Source organism: Mchenga conophoros, linkage group LG3 (assembly GCF_057382185.1).
Source record: "Mchenga conophoros isolate Kocher_MC1m ecotype Shallow Benthic linkage group LG3, M_conophoros_male_GT1.1, whole genome shotgun sequence".
Classification (NCBI taxonomy): Eukaryota; Metazoa; Chordata; class Actinopteri; order Cichliformes; family Cichlidae; genus Mchenga; species Mchenga conophoros.
Window position 1 is genome coordinate 74028646 of NC_140528.1, and position 20097 is coordinate 74048742.

The 20097-nt window shown below is 41.3% G+C and overlaps 2 protein-coding genes across 2 annotated transcripts; both read left to right on the top strand.

Annotated features, from left to right (window-relative positions):
* The first annotated feature begins 2060 nt into the window (after positions 1-2060).
* Positions 2061-8993, top strand: LOC146580432 (uncharacterized). Its single transcript, XM_085267185.1, has 12 exons — positions 2061-2303; positions 4614-4760; positions 5141-5266; positions 5454-5510; positions 5723-5749; positions 5866-5886; positions 6128-6214; positions 6307-6342; positions 7156-7254; positions 7379-7403; positions 7496-7575; positions 8259-8993. The coding sequence occupies exons 1-12, from the start codon at positions 2243-2245 to the stop codon at positions 8270-8272; spliced, it is 780 nt and encodes a 259-aa protein (XP_085123311.1). The 5' UTR covers positions 2061-2242; the 3' UTR covers positions 8273-8993.
* Positions 8994-12904: 3911 nt separating this feature from the next.
* Positions 12905-15648, top strand: LOC146580433 (DNA damage-inducible transcript 4-like protein). The gene is made up of 3 exons (XM_085267186.1): positions 12905-13048; positions 13270-13417; positions 13905-15648. Exons 2-3 carry the CDS (start codon positions 13327-13329, stop codon positions 14393-14395), a joined length of 582 nt encoding a protein of 193 aa, XP_085123312.1. The 5' UTR covers positions 12905-13048; positions 13270-13326; the 3' UTR covers positions 14396-15648.
* The last annotated feature ends 4449 nt before the right edge of the window (positions 15649-20097 follow it).

A 20097-nucleotide genomic window follows, 5' to 3' on the forward strand; every position in this document is an offset into this window, starting at 1 on the left:
TCCTCTTTATCAACCTCAGTGACTTCTTTGATTAAACTCGGGAGGCTAAGCTCAAACATAATGACTGTGCATAATCACACTTGTTTTTGAGAACAGGGGTCTGCAGCCTTGTTTCTTTTTTAAATACATGCAACTGCCACTTTATTAGCTACGCCCGAGTTGGACCCTGAGGTGTTGAAAACATTCCTCAGATTGATGTGACCGCATGGCTGCACATCCATGATGCGGCTCTCTGGTTTGCGCCACATCTCAGAGGTGCTCTTCTGGATTGAGATCTGGTGACTGGAGGCCATTCGAGTAGAACGAACTCGCTGTCACGTTCAAAAGAAGTTTGAGATGACCTGAGAAGGAAGCCGTCAAAGGATGGGTGCGCTTTAATTAGTAAGCAACAGGTAGGCTTGTGACTTTTAAACAATGAGGGAATTGATACAAAGGGGCCCAAAGTCAATATCTCAAACACATTACACCACCAGCAACCTGAACTGCTCATACAAGTCAGGACGGAGCCATGCTTTTATGCTGCTTATGCCAAATTCTGATCCTTGCATCCAAATGCAGCATGAGCTCGAGACGACACTTTGCAGTAGCAGTTCTTAGCTGATGGGAGTGATGTTCTGCATACCTTTCTTGTAACAAGTGGTTATATATTAGCAATAGTGCTGCCTTCCTATCAGCTAGAAGAAGCCTGGTCATTCCCCTCTGACCTCTGGAGTCAACAAGATATCTCCACCCAACTGCTAACTGCATATTTTCTCTTTTTAGGCCACTTTCCTTAAACACTAGAGATGGTTGTGTGGGAAAGTCCCAAACAGCAGTTTCTTAAATACTCATACCAACCAGCCTGCCAAGGACAAACACATTAAATTAAACAAACACTTCAATCACTTTTCTTCCTCATTCTGATGATTGATTTGAAGTCCAGTGAGTCATTGTGAGCATGTCAACAGGTCTAAACGCACTGAGCTGCTGCCACGTGATTGGCTGATTACACATTTGTATTGACGAGGAACTGAATAGGTGTACCGAATGAAGTGATCGGTGTGTGCATGTACATTAGGTTGCAGTTGAAGTTTACATTTAATTTTGGAAATGTCAGGCTTTCTGAAAATGTGTTGGGAAAATATGTTTCAGCTATTTCTATTTTATTGTCAGTGGAAAAAAAAAATTCTAATTAGTAAAACAAACATTTAAGTCATTCTATATTTTAGCTAAGAAGTCCACTTCTCGTGTGCGTGTCTCAAGTGTCTTTCTTTTGGACCTCCTTTCAGTTATTAAACACAATGTTTAAATGAAAGGAAGTAAAGTCTGGCATCCTGTTTTTTGGGAGGGCCCAAAAAACAGCAGTTTGGTTTTGTTGGGGGTGGGGGGGTGGGGATAGGGTAGGAAACAATATGAGTTGGTTTTTTTTTTTGGTTTTTTTTTAAGTTTTTTCAAGTAAAACGTTTCAAGTAAAAACGGGCAGTGTTCAAAAGTGAAGAACTCATTTCGTCTTTGATTATAACCTCACTCTGTATAAAAATCCAAACTCATTTTGTGATGCTTTTGCAAAAAAACAGCTGTCTTGACTTTATGCATCGGTCGATGTGCGAGTGTGTGTTACCACCAACACGCCTGGACAACAGGTTTTGTGAAGACATTGTTTAACAAATAGTGGAGAATGGCTGGCTTCTCAGCAGCTCCTCTGGGCTGTCAGGTCTTTGTCATCAGTTCCAGTCATTATTTACCAATCTGATTCTATCTCTCAGTTGAACTGTGTAGTATGTTAATGGTTTCCAATGGATTAAGGCTTGCAATGTCACCACTATCAAAATTTACCACAGTTACTTCACTTACGCACAGCTCTGGCTCAGTGTAACTACTTTTTTAAAGATCTAATCTCATCTGTTTTGTCCGATTCTGCTCCATTCACTCTCCGTGAGGTCTCTCCAGTCTCCTTCACCCTCGTTAAGTGGTGTCAGAGCAGGAAAAAATAAGCAATGGGAGTTGCCTTTGGGTTCCACCACATTATACAAAACTGACATGATTGTTAAATAGACCCAGAATTGAGCCAAGTGCCTGCCTTGTGTTAGTCTCTACATCCACCCAGTTTACGTCAGGAAGGGAAGCCAGTGTATTTCCTCCCCTTCTCTATCTAAAGGAAGTGCCAAAATAAGCATCAGCAGCGGAGCACCCAGGCTTGGACACCTTTCACACGGGCCACTCGAAGGGAGACGTTTAAGGAGTTCACAGCTGCAGAATCGCCATGAAGTCCGTCAGGGTTTTTGCTGTCCTGCTTCTAGCATCTGCCCATGTCTTCACACAAGGTAGGGCGATCATTCACAATGGCTACAGCTTGATCACATGCTGATAGAAGTCTTCAGCACTCTTTAATAGTTAGCAACAACCTTGTTTCTGTGATTTATAGTAAAACTAAACGTAGTAGGCTTTCTATCAAGATGACCGCCTCCATAGTTGTGTTCTGTTTTGGTTTGAGCACTGGTTAATGGTTCTTCCCTTTAACCCATGCGTTTCCCCCTTGGTGTGTGCAATGATAAAGATCACAGCGATGGTCAAAAGTCACTTACGTTACTTTAAGGACATCCACTCAGACTATTTTTGCTTATCCAAGGGAGATAAACTTGGAGCACATTTTTATGTGATTGTGTTTCTATGCCTCCAAATCTTAACGGAGACCTTCAAACTAACAAGTCTGACAATTTGTTTCTGATTTTTGCGAGTGAACAGATGTTAGATACAAGTCAGAACCTCTGGCATGAAAAGCACCAGAGTGCCACATGGCTACTGACTTGTTTTTTTTTTTCATTCTGCAGAAACAAAAGAACTTGAAAGCTTGTCTGTGCCGAGCAGATAGGTGATCTAACAGCAGATAGGCAGTGAGAACCAAACCGCCCCCTCTATCACAGAGACAGCAGATTATTGTCCTGAGCCTGACAGATCCCAGGTGACAGCCAATCTTCTTCCAAGGTTTAAGCGGTAAACAAGCTGGAGGAAACGCCCACGCCTGGGCCATTAGAATTATCTGTGTGAGATTTTGTTCCGCGACACATAAGGAAAAGTGTGGGCCTGGTAGGATCCGAAACTCTCTGATGCTGGCAAATCTTTAGCTTTTGATCTTTAAACTTGCTTGAAATACTTGAGGCTTGACTTGGATTTGTTTACATGATTAAAGGACTGAAAAGGCCACGATGCGTCGCAAACAATTTACACATACTTAACATTTAACTTTACCTCGATTTACTAGCAGGAACTTAAACAACTCTCTGAATGATCCAACATACCGAAGACTCGCCTCGTACTCTTCCTTTAACAACTCAATGACCTGACTTGAGACTTGCCTTAAATACTTTAGAGTTATGTCTGGCAGGGAGACTTGATTTTCCTTCCTGACCAGATTCATGAAAAACAGTCTGATCTTTGTGCGGTCAGAGCAGAAACGTCCTGTTAGCCATCAAGCAGCCGGACTGCAGTGAAATGCACTGAATGAAATCGTGATCGACAGCAGGAAGCTTAACACGGGTCGGGGAGCAACAATTGTATATGTCTGGGACAGGATGCAGCTTCACACTGCTGCGACACTTGGGGCAGAGGATATCCACCTCGACATGCCGTAATCTCCTTCTCTATCTAGACTTTTCACCCCCTGTCTGACATGTTTGACCCTCGGTCGTCTCAGAAGCTGGCCTTTAAAGTAGCGCCAAACAGCCACGACGCAGGATGGCGGTCAGAGCTTGTAAAGCAAGCCTGTGACTCAGTGAGCAAAACTGGGCATAAATATCTTTACAGTTTCAACCAAGGATACACAAGTAATAACTTACTGTAATAACAAAAAGGAAATATTAACCATTTCCTTTCTCAGTTGAGTATTTTTAAAAAGGTTTGTGCACATTGGAAAAGAACAGCAACATGTCACTTAAGTTTTGTGACTTGTAACGATGACAAGTGAATTCATTGTTGGCGGCACGGTGTTCAGCAGAGACAAAGAATACCATCGCTTCCGTCACTTCCTCGATCGGAAGTGACGGAAGCGACTTCAGATGGAGCCAAAGAATTCCATTCCCATGAGTAATTATGAGAAATGCAGGGTTACCAAAGCAACCACAACCCAAAATCTTCAATGGAGACCATACAGGTGGACAATATAAGCTGTAGCCACTGCTGCACCACCCGATAGTCAGTAAAATCCTGCTGTGAAACCTCAAGCTGAGCATTTCTGCTGGAGCCATCTTTCTGTTTCATACCCTGACGTGGCGAGTGAGGGCCTGATCTGATGGTGAAACCAAAGACTGTACATAAAAGATAGACATACCTTCCAGCGGATGCAGAAATACCTTAAATCTGGATCGCAGAGAACAATCCAACCAACCAAAGAAGGCACTCAGGGACGTTACAAGACAGACATGCAGACAAAGATTTTGAGTTTTTAGATGCAATGAGTTCAACAGTGAGCTGGTGTCGGTTGTAGATTTTCTCTGGATAGATAACAAAGTGTGTTAATCTCTCTTGTAACCTCTCCACAATCACATATATCTTTAAATAACCACCAAAAGACTTTTATGTGGATCTAATCAAATCATTTTCCTTAACTTCCTTCATGATTTCTTCATACCACACAGAAAATGAGTCAAACCCAACCTCAACCACAACAAAAGCACCAGGACCGGCAACAGTTCCAACAATAACAACAAAAACGACAACAGCAAAGGCAATAACAGCAGCACCTCCCTCTCCTCCTACAGATACGACCACATCTCCTCTGGATAGTGAGTGTTTCTTAAAGCCCTCTTCCAAATTTCTTTGCATTTCACTTTGCTTTATTGTCCTGTTTCATGGAATTTACATGCATCTCCTGAGCACGAAAACGGTTTCTCAAAGCTCACCTTAAAAACCATTTTTAGGACACACCTGTAGATGTAGAAGCACGGTTTGTGACCTTAAACTGCATACTGGAGTACTTGTAAAGACATTTAAAATACGGTGGATTTAAAGGTAATAAATAATATACTGTAGTAAAGGGGGGAAAAAAGGGACAAGATGGTGTGCTTTTAAAAACAAGCTAGTTTGGGCTAAAGACTGCTTGTTTATTTTATCGTCAAGCTCCAACAGATTTTCCTACAAACCTTCATTACATTCTGTTTTCTAGGAGACACGCCTAAAGCCAGTACTACGTTACCTACTACTACTACTGCTGCTGCTGCTGCTGCTACATCCACATCCGCCCAGAATGACTCTTTGACTACTGAACTAGTGAACAAGACAAGCATTGGAAGTAAGGCTCTGTATAATTTTATATGACATATGTGGTTTGTTGAAGGGTTTCTACATGTGCTTTAGTACAGAGACGATTTAAATGAACTTCATTTTGCATTCAGAAATAAAGTGTAACAATGTATATGGAAGGCAGTTTGACATAGATACTTTTAACATATTTCATGAGGTTTTTTCTTTTTTATCAGCCCCCACTGATGTCTCTCAGAGTGAGCATTCTGATGGCCAAAGCAGAGCAGGTCAAGGTAAGTGTGGCACGTGTGAGCTCCTCAGTGATAGGCATAGGTTTCTTCACTTGTTTTCTGAACAAGTTGTGATGTGTCATATCGTGTCGTGTTGTGTTATATGTAGTGCCGACGTAGGACAGTTTTTCCAATTTCATTGTACTACTGTACTATGTATGACTGTGCAATGACAATAAAGAGTTATCTTATCTTATCTTATCTTATCTTAACAGATGAGATCGATCCTGACCAGGACTTAGGTACACAATAAAAAAAAATGTGATCATGCGATTTTTTTTAAAGCATTAAAAACACATCAAACAACTAAAACAGTTTGTTTTTCAAATGAAACAACGCTGCTCTTTACTGTCCACAGGTACCACTCCTCCTGCCCCAGGTACAGTACTGTTTGTATCGACATGATTGTTTGCCTCCCTCTCTTTCTTTTTCCTTCTGTGCTCTCTTCTCTTATTGATAACCATCCTTCAGCACGTCCTTGTTGAAAATGTTGAAATTAAAAGAAATCCCCAAACAGCTCCACACATTATAATTGAAACCAGAACCGTCTTTGAGTAAAAAAAAAAAAATTTAGTTAATTTATGAAATATATAAATAAATAATGAATTTAAATGTGACAGGACAACAAAACACCGCTGACTCTCAAAGCAGATCTTCAAGGACATCATCACCTCCCACTAAAGGAACCCCTCAGGAGAACAGTCCCGGTAAGTGATCCTGTGTACAGTGAGCTAAACGTGAGGTCATGAATGGACATCCCAACCGTGTTTAATCAAATCAAAATGTGTGTCGTTGAAAGGTTCTCAGGCGGGTCAAACAGAGGAGAAATCAGCAGGTAACAAAGCTAATCAGTCTGACTTTGCACACCAGCGATGCAGCAGCTGCAGCCTCTCACAGCTGAATCTGTACGGAGGACCAAAGCTGCCAATAAAAATATAGACACTAAATAAATGGTATATGATTAAACGCTAGCAACAAGTAAATGTAGATATTCATTCATTCATTTCATTTTCACTGAGTCATATTGAATGATCTTGATATGTAACTCTTCTGGTCCTCCATATGATTGACTTGTAATCTAGAGATGAAGATGAATGCATAGACTGTGAGTATCGTTTGTTAACTTGAACTTGAAAGCACAAAAAGCTTCAGAGCAAAGAAAAAAAAGGAAAACAGAAAACTAGTGTCCTACTGGGGATTACGCTATCAGCAACACCGCAAGCAATTTGGGATTCCTGATTACATATATCTGATGTGTGGGCAAAAAAATACACAGTAATTACTGAGATTCCCATTTGCCCAGCCCACTGACTCTGCCACCTCAGAGGGCTGAATCATTCCACTGCGGGGCTCCAAAACCTTTAAAATAGCCCAATCCAATAAAATCTTGTTTTAAAAAAGGTCACATATTATGTTGACAGACTTTAAAACATTTTTTTTTTTTTACTTTTTAATGATTTGGGGGATAAAACTCTGCACTGCAATGCAGAGTCCATGTAGAAGGGCCGTTAAAGGTCGAAAGTCCAAACTGCGTGGTTCTGCAGCTGCTACATCACTGCTCTGCCCTTTGGTTAGACGCAAATGTGGAAGACGCACGTCACACCAGATGGATACTGATGGCCGTGTCCTTCGTGTTCCCCTCCCCCAGATAAAAAGCTGTGGTGGCTTGCGTTGCCCGCCACCCTGGCCGCAGCTGCTATCGCCATCGTCCTCAAATTCAAATCCAAGAAAGTCCACAACCCCACAGGTACATGCTCTGCCAGGACGCCCATGCACGAGTGCTTACACTGGGATTTATGATTTGAAAAATTATTTTAATTCAAACAAGCATGTGTGCTTATCATTGCCTTCTGTTGTCTTCTGCTGAACAGAAACCGTCGACACTGGAACTGAGAAGTGAGTTTGATATTAAAAGATCAGACAGATTATGCCATTTTCAGGGTGTGTGAAGAAAAGCCAAACATTTATCTCTTTAAAACCCTTCACAGCGCATCTTTCCAGAGAGCTGAGAACAGCAAGGATGGCGTCATGCTCCTCGGAGTTAAATCATCAGGAAGAGAAGAGAACGGTGAGCCGCCTTCCCTCTATTTCCTGCAGCGGGTTCCTCCCGACTTCCCTCTGTTTGCGCATTCTTCCATCACTTGGTGAAACTGTTTCTCCAGACACCGAATTTCAATTATCCCAGGGAAGTGCTGGGCTTTTAATATCCTCATTGTACTGTATGGGCTTCTGGGGCTTTAGCTAGGCAGCAGAAGGTGTTTCCTGTGATTTCGCGCCCCCCGCCCTCAAACAAGCAGCAGGGCTTGAAAGATAGGGACATCCTAACATAAACGCAGATTATTTTGGACGCGACCTATTGTGCACTGAGTAAATGTCAGCGTGGCCCCACATGCTACGGAGGCGTGCGTGCGTAAAGGCACGAGCACATCCACGGGCGCGCATGTCAAGCATAGTTTGCGCACACACCCTAAGTTACCCCTTCACCCCACCTACTATAAAACACAAGTTGGCCAACGAATGCAATGCCTTCCTTCCCAGTCAGGCCTGCATGCCTTTGGCAGGGAAATGGAATAACGCTTCAGGAATTCTGATGAGGAAAAAAAAGAAGGGTTTGTTTTGTTGCAGGCTGCTGGTGCGGAGCTTTAAAACAGCAAACGCAATAAGATGAAAATCACAATTTAACGGCCTTTTTGACTTTTCAGGTTGGAAAATCAGTTTTATGAATTGCTCCTGTTCTTTTGTGTGTTTCAGCTGAAGCCAGATAAGAAGAGTCACCATCGCCGCCCACACACTGATGGTCTGAGAAAGCTGTTTCGATCCTAGGTCTCCTTTTTTTAAGCTGTAATGAAATATTTTAATTTTTTTTTTTTTAATAAAAGATGCTTTCAAGTGTGATTCTGTATGCAGAGAGCAGTTTTATGAAGTAGGGCGTGTGACTGCGATGATAAATCTTAAAACAAATGAACTTGATCTCAAAAGTAAGGACTGCAAAGCTCATCTAAAGAAGCTGACACGCCACCTATTAAATGACAGTGGTGACTTATTATTTATGCAGCCTTTATTTGCACTCGGTGCAAACTACTGCCGCAAACATGTTTCCTGTGTAGTGACCCCAGATCCTTCACGTTAGTCTTATCATACGCTTTATAACTCTGTAATCATCCTTTCGTTACCTTCTTATCTGCCATTTACTTTTTACTTGCCTTGAGCCATTTTGCTAATTATGAAGGTTTGGGGTTTGTTTGATGTGCGCTAGATATTTGCTGTTAGGACGACTTGTTTGCGCGTGTAACAACATAGGAATTTGCTGCAACAGAGGGTCTGTTAAATGTTTTTGTGGGGTTTTCTTCTACAAATGTTGCACCAAAGCACACATAACTAAAGCAGATGCAAAAGGCTGTTTGGATTTATAGACACTGGAACTACTTTATGCTTTGTGGCTGGAATTTGTCATCATCAATTTCCTCAATAAATCACTAGAAAATGTCTTTTTTGTGCTGCCCTGTTTTTTAACATATACATATGCATCTTCTGATAGATCTGAAATAGCATATAGGAGATGTGCTAAATGGATAATTTAATCATTAAAATAAATTAAAAGTTCTAATTTATTGTATTTGATTGTGGTTCTTTGTGAGCGAGCTGTAGGACACCAATGGTGTGAGTTAAGTGATTCACCACTAGAGGGAGCCAACAGGTAACTACAGAATGAAAGAGCAAAGAAATGTTTTTGGCTGCTGTTTATTGCAGCCAGGTTCCAAAGAGGTTGTTGACAGTGGAGTGAGATATAAGCAACGATAGTCAAACGCACCTCTCAGCTTCTTCTTCATATTTCCACGCAGTGCGTAACAAATAAGTTCAAGAGCCTCCCTCCCAGATGGTGTTTTGAGTATATAACATCAAACATAAAATCTCTCATGACCTTCATTTTGCTCTGATTCACACACTGCCCTGTTAGGTCTGACCGTGGCCTTCGTAAAATGAGACCGGGTGACAGCTTGGACTGTGGGCACGTTTCCATCAAAGACACGGCGAGCAGGTTGGCAGAAGACCCTCCACACACAAATAAAATGCGCTAACAGCTGTGGCCGGGGCTGTGACATTCAGGGCATCGTGGGGAGCTTTCTTCGCGCTCTCCTGCTCAGTGTGTTTGTCACCCCTTTTCGACCCCTTCTCCTCTCTTGACTCTAAATAATCAATATGTATCTTTGCCTGTTATTTTCTCCCACATGTTTTTGTTCCTGTTGTTACAAACCTGAATCCTTCTGTCTTTTTACATTTTAAGGCACAAGCCTTCTTAACTAAAAGTGCATGCTTTGCAGAATAGAAATGAGCATAGCGGGCCTTCTTTAACTGCCATTTGAAACATTCACATTAACGTTGAGTCATTTTATTTTAAAAGCACATTTAATAACAGCAGCACTCGACCCAAAGCGCTTTACAGTCGATGCATTTAGAGGGGACAGTAAAACTGTGCATCTGAGGAAGTAACTGGCAAGGATTACAAAAACAGATGAATAAACTATCAACGCATCAAAGCTGTAAAAGTGTTTAAGAAAAGGTCGAGTTTACATTTACATCAGCTGTGGGACACGATCTGAGCTGAAGTAGGAGATTCATCCAAATCTGGAGGCAGACAGCTTTAAATCTGAGAAATGAATAAAGAAGTCTGACAGGAGCAGTTGTGATAATGACCTAAGTGACCTGGGGCAGAGAATAGTGCGAGCAGATCAGAAATGTAAACCACTAAAGCCTTTAAAAAGCTAGGAAGGGAGCGATGTGCTTTCTTTTCTTAGCAGCTGTTAAAAACCAAGCTGCTGGATTTCAGATCGTTTGAAGCCGTGAAATAGTTGAATGGGTGTCAGCCCCGGACACAGCGCTTCACAGATGACCAGCCAACAAGTTACAAAACCATGGACTGGGGATAAAAGTTGACTTTTTTAATATTGCTGAGATGTAAGCGATGCCTTTCAGAACATTTTTCATTTGTTAATTAAAACTGTTCAAGCTGCCTGTGAAAACAGAGATTTTGAGCTCACTGTGCGACACATAAAAGCCTTTTATGTTTGAATTTATAAAGTGATAAATTAAAGCCTTCGTGACCCACAGACTCTAAAGAATAGGTTTAACTTTTTTCTGTGTGTGTGTAAGTCCTTTTTTAAATGTACAACCAGCAAAACGCAGCTACACACCAATATGAACCCCGGCACATGCAACCTGCTTTCTCCTGAAATGCAACTCAGCAAAAAGCTTCTTGTTATTCAGTTTCCTAGCGGGGGCAACGAGGGGCACGTTTTACTGGATGGAGGCGAGTCCCAGATCGGCATACCACGTGTCCTCAAGGGGATAAGAGAAGGCTCATCTGAACCAGAATGGATTAGTAACCCGAGACCCAACACGTTTCATCTTTTGCTTCATTCAGGGAAACAGGAGTTGGGGAAAAATTATCAAGCGGATTCGGATTTGACTTGACTTACTGACAGGAGGTTAAGGTCGAACGCAGCAGTGCCTCACATTGGGGGCCTGCTCTCAGCTGTTTCAGTGGAGCAGATGTTTGACGCACAAAGCAAAACGAGCAGAAGTGGATGTGATCTTGTGCAGAAGTGCAAACGCACTGCACCTCCTGAGCTCAATTTCCGAGTGCTTAAGAAATGCTTGTGTTGTAGACACTGCACGAATCAGTTTGCTGCCCAGGCTACTGCAGCTAACTCCCACTGCTGCAAATTACAACAACGCCTGCAAGATAAGAACCAGAGCTTTGCAGGACAGGTCTCGGGCACAGTGTCTGGAATAAATCACACACAGTGTTCTCTTCATGGCAGATTTTCAATATGTCATGCAGCTGACACTCGAGATGATAGTCTTTAGAATATAGAAGTGTCTAGATTATTTTAAACTTTACTCGATGACCTGGATAAATATCTTTTCAAAGGAATCTCTTCTTGCTTGTAAATTTTAATTGCAGGGTGTAAAATGTTGATTGCTGGCTTTGAAACGATTAGATACAGAGTTTTATGTGCTGGACTGTGCCCTAATACTGATGATGTTAAGAGGCGCTGCATAAGAGCTGGGAAATTATTTTACTTCTACTTGTAATCTACCTAAAGTACAAGTACTCCTTATTCAGAGCCCCTGACCCACTTCTACCCCTTAGACAGCTACTAACGACCTTGCATATTTTTCATAAATGTCAGTCCAAACCTCATTACCACCGCCTCCATAATGACAGCTCTTTCTGTCCTTGCTGTGTTTTTGACACATGTGAACTTTACCAAAGTCCTTGCTTACCTAACACTTGTCAGTATATTTCTGCATCTACAAAAGCAGCAACATTAAAGAATGTGACTTTTTTTCCAGGGCATATCTAGTTCCCCCCATGTGACCGGTGGAAAACGCTTGGTCTCTCCGTCTCTCCCTCGCCCACTGGATTCCATTACCCTTTAGCCAGCAGAGCTGCTGGGGGTAAGAGGGTCAGATCCAGTTACTGGGAGAAAAACTCTGTTGAGACTTTACTCATAACTGTACTTTTGGGAAGTGAAACCCACTCAGACTTCGTCTACTGATCTTCTGTGTTAGGATGAATGTCTTTCATATGGCAGTGTGTCCTTTTGATGAGGACATTGTGCACTCTGTGTTTGGGGTGAGGTTCACAAAAATTGGATTTGAGATGAAAAAGGGATTTATTTTCAGCTTTTGCCTCAAATTTTCTAGATAGTACCGTTGTGTCAATACAGCTAATAAAATTATGAATAAAGTTACTTAAAAAAAAATCTGTTTTTAAAGGGCCCACATGAGAATCTGGGACTGTTGTGGAGGGCCACCAGAATAAGTTCACAAAGAGATAAACTTGATACTGAACAGTAATGAGTTCAGCTTATTGGTGCAGTCCCAGTCTATCAAGTGACACATTGGGAATATTAATTAACCACCCCTTCTTTAAAGTGTGTAGTTTAACTTTTATTTTTTTCATGTGTTTACGTTTTCTTTATTCGTTTACCTTATTGATTACAAAAATATTTTGCGTTTTCTGATCAAACAGCAATATGAAAACTCACGTGGCTTGATTACAGGCTTAAACATAGCTCGAGGTCTCTCTATAATAATAATGAAACAGTCATAGATAGCTTATTAACATTTGCTGGTGACCCATAATCTACCAAACAGGTGGCTGAAGCGTTGAGTGCATATTAAAACACGTTTCGGGCGAAGTTAACGCTTTAAAATGAATACAAAAACGTTACGGCGTGTTATCTTGCCCACGTAGCAACACAAGAAATCACCCCCAAGTATTGGTCAATGAATTAATTTAAATGCTATTTCGCAGCCAATCGGAAAGGAGCTGTGTCCCGCGTCCAGCGCCTGATTGGTCAAGCCCTCTGGTCAGCTGAGTAGACGAGGGTATAAATAACCCTCAGAGGTTTCACCCCGTTGTAGTACGTCTGACTGTCAGTGTGTGTGTTTCTATATCAATGTGTGTGTGCGCGAATTTATTCATGAGGAACCGTCTAAATTAAGTTATTTTGTATTAAATAATATTTAAGGTGAGTCGTTTAATGCTGCGAATGAGTGTCTTTTAAGCTAGCAGTTAAGAATTGAGGGGTTTAAGTTTTTATTTGTTTAGGTTTTTTTTACGGCTTTTTGTCTTTTAGGTGCTACATTTTGAAAGTTTTAGCATCCTGAGGTAGCTACCTCAGTTAGTCATTTGTTTAAATATAGCTCAAACCATCCGCTTGGACTGACACAATGACGCTACTATTTTCAGGCAGCTTTTCTAAAACTACGGGAAAACGGCCGACTCCAGGAGAAACAGGCTATCACCATGGTTGCTACGAGCACGTTAAAGCCCAAAAGCAGCGAGTGTGCTTCAGAATTGGCGGATAGAAGATATGACCACGGTTGCACTGATGCAGGTGAGCTTACTAGTGTTTTCTTTTTGTTTGTGTAGCTAACCTGCTAGATGCTGGATACTTCTAGTTGTGCGCTTGTTTATCCCTGTGTGGTGCATGGCTGCAGCAGTGGGGAGGAGGAGGGGGCGGGTACAGATGAAGTCATCCCTTCAGTTTGTTTGCGAAACAGCAGCCCACGATTGAAGGCAAGTCTGAGGCTGTCTTTCTCTGCACATTGCTACAAGATTGTGCTGCAGAAACATGATATTTTGTGGGTGTGCAGCTCAGACTCTTGAGATGGTATTTCGTTTTTAAGGGACTGTTGACACATTCACACAAGGCAGCTGAAAAGCATACAAACACAGACCCATTCCTTTAGTCATTGGTGGAGTTGAAATCTTGTGATTTGTCCCAGTTGACCTAATAAAATACCTTTCAATTTTACTGCAGCTGATATGATTAAGTCAGGATTATCTGACCTTTAAATGTTTATCTTGCCTTGTTTTCCCAGGACTGGACGTCTGGTTAGACTGCTTAGATGAGACCCAGAGGACTGCAGATGCCACTGAGGACAGAACCTGTCAGCAGCTGGCAAAGATGTTTGAAAACTGCCTTTCGCGGGCTAAGAAGACAACGCTACACTGCTCCTCAGTGCTGGTACCAGAGAAGCTAACGCGGAGAATAGCGCGTGAAGTCCTGCGGCTGGCATCTTGCGAGCCCTGCGGTCTGCGCGGCTCTGTTCTCTACGTCCACCTGGAGTTGGACAAGGGATGCAAGCAGCTCGAACGCATCGTGTACGATGCCACCGTGGTGCCTACATTTGAGCTGACTCTTGTTTTTAAGCAGGATGGCACCGCCTGGCCCAGCCTGCGGGACTTTCTTTTTATGGGAACCTGCTTTGCGCCGACCTTTAGGCACGCACTTAAACTGAGTCCAGGTTTCCGTCTCGTTAAGAAAAAACTGTACTCCTCCTCGGCAGGTACCGTGATTGAGGAGTGCTGAACTTTTGTAGGGATTGGGGATTTGGATATTGGGTTTCCTGTTGGGAAATGCACTTCTGCCCAAATGTAAATGACACTCCAGTGGTGTCACGTTTTCTACAGTGTTTTTGTACAGCGCAGTGTTAACTATTAGCCAGTCAGCTTTGGATGTAAAGCCAGAAGCTTGTGCATCAGAAAGCCTGATTGTTCTCATTCAAGTCTTTTTTTTTTTTTTTTTTTTTTCTCTTTTTTTTTTTTTAAATCAGCAAAATTGTAATGTTCTGGGTGTTTGTGTGTTTTCTAACATGAGTTGCTCAAACACCATTTGAAGTTGTACTTTTTGCAGATGAATGTAAACCGATCCCAAAGTGTGAGAGGGACATACTGTCGGGTACACTTTTCTTAAAGACACTAGACACTTTCTTGAGGCATCTGTGTGTTTCCAGATACGTTGAACGCTCAGCCACAGCGAGCACACAGAGGGCTGAATAAGAGTCTGACATTTAGTCTTTTGGGGGCCATATTCTGGTTGTGTGATGCTGTATTTAGGGCTGTGATTGTTTTTAAGACTATATGTCTTGCGTAGATGCTGCTGTCATGGTGTGGGACTTCCCACACTATAGGGGAATATGTGGATGCCTTAAATCTCATGCACATTTTTTTTTTTTCACACAGCTTTGTCACAGCTGCGTCTCTTTCCAAATGTTTTATTGCATTTTTATTTTTTTACCCCCCCTCCTCCGCCTGATGCACCTTTTCAATGCAGAGACTTTATAAGTTATTAAAGGATGGTTCGCCCAAGTGATGTGTATTTGTTTTAACAATTAACTTGTTAAAAAAAAAAGTCCCAAATCCCCCTCCCCCTTTTTATTTTTTTAACTTTCCATTGTTTTTCAAATTTGATGTTGAAACAAACTGAGTTGTCTGTTTGGACAATAAAATCACTTTAATGTTCATTTTTGATTCCACGTGTGCTCTTTTCTCCATTCTTATATTGCCATGGATATCCTGTCATGGCAAAGCCTGCAAAACGGGGATAATTCACCTTTTAGACACAGCAACAGGCATTACAAGATCTTGACAAGAATGTGGCACTTACTTGATCCTTAAAAGCTTAAAAATGTAATTTGTTCTGCAGGCTTCCACACGCCACTCTCCTGACTGCTCATAAAGCTCACTGGCTGCCGCTGTGTGTACCTGCAGTGTTTGTGTGACATTTCTCTCATTGTCTTGAATGGTTGGGATTTTAATAAACTTGTGAGATGAGCAAAAGATTATGAGACTCGTGTGGTGCATGACAAGATTCCTCCCAGTTTTGCTTTAATAATGAATTACTGTCATAATTGTTTACAACTTTTTACATTAGTGTAAAAGTTAGTTATGGCAACACGCCGGTCATGCTCAAGTGGCGAAACAGGCCGCAGGGGTTACAGCAGGTTAATGGCAGAGTCACATGATGTTGTGCAAGATGCGCTGCATACAGTCCTTGTGCAGGACAATGAAGCTCTGATTGTCTGGTTGGCGTCACACGTAACGACCTCTGATCCCGTTGCTTTGCTGTGCTAATGTGGGTCAGCGGCGCAGATCTGAACTGCGAAGCCCATAAACACAAAAGATCCACAAAGAATATGTGCTATACAATTCATCGCTATGTCTAATATTTCTATAGATACACTATCAGTCACAGGTTTGGACACACTTTGTCATTTAATTGTTCTTCTTTATTTTATTTTTTTACTTTATTTTTTATGTAGCAAAGAAAATAACTAAATATGTTCATGATGTCTTCAGTGGGAATCTACAATGTAAATAGTCATGAAAATAAAGGTGTCCAAATTTTAGATTGATAGTGTACCACACTTGATTATTCATGGCCGGAAAAAACAAGTTAAATTGAAGCCCAAGTTACAGTCTAATTTCCTCCTGTCCCCATTGTTATATAGATTTACTTTAGGCCTTCTCATTCCACCTACTACATCTTACAAGGATCTTTGTCAATAAGTCCCTTGGAACATTAGCATTTTCCCCTGATTTATGGTCCTTGTCCATTAAAAAGGCAGAGTTGGCAAATCCTCCTACTGAGGGAGGCTTTGCCATAATATCTTGCCTCATGGAAAAGTACTGAGGCCCTTGTCGTGCTGCTGCAACCAAAAAAGAAAAAAAGGAAAATCTTAGCGCACTGTACTGGCTCGGCAACTCGTTTGCTGAAGCTAGTAAATCTGCTTGTGGTGCTCGATATCCTCGGTGTCAACATGATTCATCTCACCCCTGCGCAGCGTGAGTTACATTGACGGTTGTGAAAGGGGTCTTTTACCGCCACAGCTGTGGAGTCGATCACCCCGATCAGACGGATGCATACTGCTTACCCTGCACAAACAGCCTACAGATGTTTATCGGCTTTTGATGCCTCGCCATCTCCACGGGCTTATCCGAGTTACTGGATAGGCCTATTTGTTCCTGACTCCTGAGAGATGAGCTGGGCTTGATTCCATGTTTCCTCCTGACCCGTAGAGCAAGGTCTTTCTGGGAAGATGGAAATCTGATGAACTTACTAAAAGGAGAATGCATGCCACTCTGGGACCCGGGGTTATCTTGTAATGCAGATATGTTTATCTGATTGTTTGTTTATGTTCTAAGTAAACAAAAACTTTTCCCTATTGCCTCATCATCTTTTGGGTATGTCAGTTCACAAGCAGACATAGCATAAACATAGAAAAAAACCCAACCAAACAAAAAAACAGGAGGCCCTTCTTACATTGGTCAGTATCCCCATTTGGAATTAGGTAATAAGTGATTCTGGATCAGCTGCCCTATGATGCCGCGATCTTTATCTCACACCAGGAAACAATAAAATTCTTGAAAGTTAGACGATAAAACTTAATTTGAAAAAAACGTCACTTTATGTTCAGCTTTGTTTGCACAAAAGAGAAAAAATGAGCCCTCCATCCGAAGAAAGAAGAAGAAGGCGTTAGGTGGTTGAGTGTTCAAGCTCATGTTTACGAGTTTCATCACATGATGTTTGGGTATCAAAATACATATCTTTAAAACACTTGACTCTTGCTGCCATTGGAGCAGGCAGCATGTGATGTTCAAGAGGGAGATGTTAAATCTGCTTTGGCCTGCAAAGTTTCAGTGGCTGTAGGATGTGCTGTGCCGAGCTTAATTTAGCCTTAAAAGTAAGAAGATAGTACAGTGACCGTGGAAAAACACCAACGTTTGCAGCGCTTTCTTTTTGGATTAAAAGTAGACATTTCTTACCAGCGCTGTGTGGCATGAGATATGTTTATTTAGTACGAGTCCCGCCTAGCGTAATATCCTAATCATCTTTTTCTGATGTATCCGAGGGGGCTTCAATTTTAAGAAACTTACAATCCATGACACAGTATCAAATGTAGGATGACGTGAAGACTCCAGCGACAGTTTCCCTAATACTTAAACTGTCTTCACGTCATCAGATCTTTGTCTTCTCCATGCACCTTGTGCCATAAAAATTTATTGGACATGTAATGTAGATCTAAATGTAGAAAATGCCTGGTGAGAAAAGTAATTTTAACTTTTAAGGACAGTATGTATGGTAGGACCGATTTGATGGGTTGCATTAAAATGAATGCATTTCTGTTTTGGGTTATTTTATGCTCACTTTTCCTCCATTGCCATGAGTCTGTAACACTCCTTCCACAGTTGCATGAAGGTGCTTATGAGCTGCAGCTGAACTAGTGAATATGTGTCGAAATCTTAGCCTCTGAATGATGTTAAACAGGTTATAAATACGTGATTTACAATTTGTACCTCGAGGGTGTAATAAACTGTAACTAACGTACAGGTAGTACCTTCCCATGTGACGTCATATTTCCTTCCTACTGAGATATTTGATATTTAGTTGTGCAATGTGCATTATTTTGAGTAGTGAGTGAACTGAGATTTTAAATAAACTCTTATGACTGGTCTTGGACGTAATGAAATAGCCCCTGCAGGCACATGATGAACAAGTTTAATAGCAGTGCAGGACTAAAAGAAATGGATATTTTGAGATGTTGCTATGCTATTTTCAGTATGCGGACTGTTATATAAGTGTCACTACAGTGTTTATGTGGCGGCTATGTGTGACCTTTGTAGGACACTGCCTCTGGAAGGTTTGGAGATGGCAGTTCCTCCATAACTAATGGATGTGCTTGGGAACAAAGATGTAGAGATGCATGAAATTGTTTGTAATATGAACAGAGCAAGGAAGATTCAACTGAATAACTGAATGTGTGCCCATTAACAGATGCCCAGTAGATATATAAGCCTTCATTTTACACAAAGCATTTTTTTTTTGCTTTTAACATACAAAGCCAGAGTAATGTGTGCAATATAAACATTTTGTGAGGATATGTGCCAAGAATAAAAATACCTCGGAAACCAGAACTAAACAGGCAGTCTGACCCACAGGAGTTGGGGAGCGTCTCTCGTGTTTTTCACTAGAAATTATGGGTTATGGATGGGTTGCGCTGAAATTAAACAGGAAATGCTTTTGGCATCACTGATTTTCATGTTTTGTCACCTTCCTTAAAAAAATAAAGTTAAAGATTAGTAAAGCAAAGTTTATGCCAAAGTATATGAGAAGTAGTTTAAATGATGTTTCAGTGGACAAAATCAATAATATGAATGCACTGGTTTACTTAAAACAGATGAGAGTATCCTATTCTTTTTAAAAAGAACATCAACATCAAGCAGACCGATTAAAAAGAATATAAATAATATTATCATGAATTGCTAATTACTGTCTGAGAGTGTGTTGGGGTGGTAAAGTGGTCACAACCTCTTTAGATTTATTAAATCTGTGTATTCACCTGATTAGCATTTAAAGTCTTGTTGTAAAATAAAACCTTGCCAAGGCTGGTTTCTTTTTTCAACACTGACTGCATTACGATTGAAAATAATGAATATATGAACGTTGAACTGAAGGCTCTTGTCCATGGCTGCTATATTTAACCTTTATCTTGTTGCTTGGCTCATATTGTAGAACAACTGTTTCACCATCCTTTATAGCAGACCTTCCCAAAGTGTGGGCCCCGCCCCCTAGGGGGGGGGGGGCGGTATGAAAAGGGAAAAAAACAAAAAACAATGCTTGGACACTGCTAGCAGGGGGCTCCCACACAAACGCAAAGCAGGAGATGAAGCATAGCTGAACATGTTTCCAAACCAACTTCATTCTAAGCCAAAGACTAGAAAATATGGTGAAGCATATCTGCCCTTTGGTTTCACACAAGTGCTGAGGTTGGTCTCCCCCTGCAAAATTAATTTTCCCTTCGTCGGGAGCAGCGCTGGGCTCTCCAAATCACGGACAAACAGTATCCCACATTCTTGATTTTTAGTTCACAAACACTTGTAATGACTAACTACTCCTGACATTTTGGAGATGTTGGCTCTTTATACACTAAAGTTACAGCTGGATACAAATAATATCAGACTGATCCTGCCACGATTTGTTCCCCGTTCAAATCACGGACAAACAGCATCCAACAGCTGTTTATGTTTTTAAACCCATTTTGCACAGAGAGGCTTTTTTTTTTAAAATGTATTGATAGCAATGTTGAATATTATTACACAGGGAAAAAACAACTACATGTAAAATAATTACACCGTGAGGCCTCTGCCTTTCTAAATGGAGGGCGAACAACATTCTTGTAAAACAAAGGGGAGCCCAGCAAAAAAAGTTTGGGAACCACTGCTTTATAGGGA

Coding starts and splice junctions, on each gene's coding strand:
- LOC146580433 (XM_085267186.1), top strand. CDS start 13,327: ATGGTTGCTACGAGCACGTTAAAGCCCAAAAGCAGCGAGTGTGCTTCA. Junction 13,418..13,904: donor CCACGGTTGCACTGATGCAG/GTGAGCTTACTA, acceptor TTGTTTTCCCAG/GACTGGACGTCTGGTTAGAC.
- LOC146580432 (XM_085267185.1), top strand. CDS start 2,243: ATGAAGTCCGTCAGGGTTTTTGCTGTCCTGCTTCTAGCATCTGCCCAT. Junction 5,511..5,722: donor CCAAAGCAGAGCAGGTCAAG/GTAAGTGTGGCA, acceptor TTATCTTAACAG/ATGAGATCGATCCTGACCAG. Junction 6,343..7,155: donor AACAGAGGAGAAATCAGCAG/GTAACAAAGCTA, acceptor CCCCTCCCCCAG/ATAAAAAGCTGTGGTGGCTT.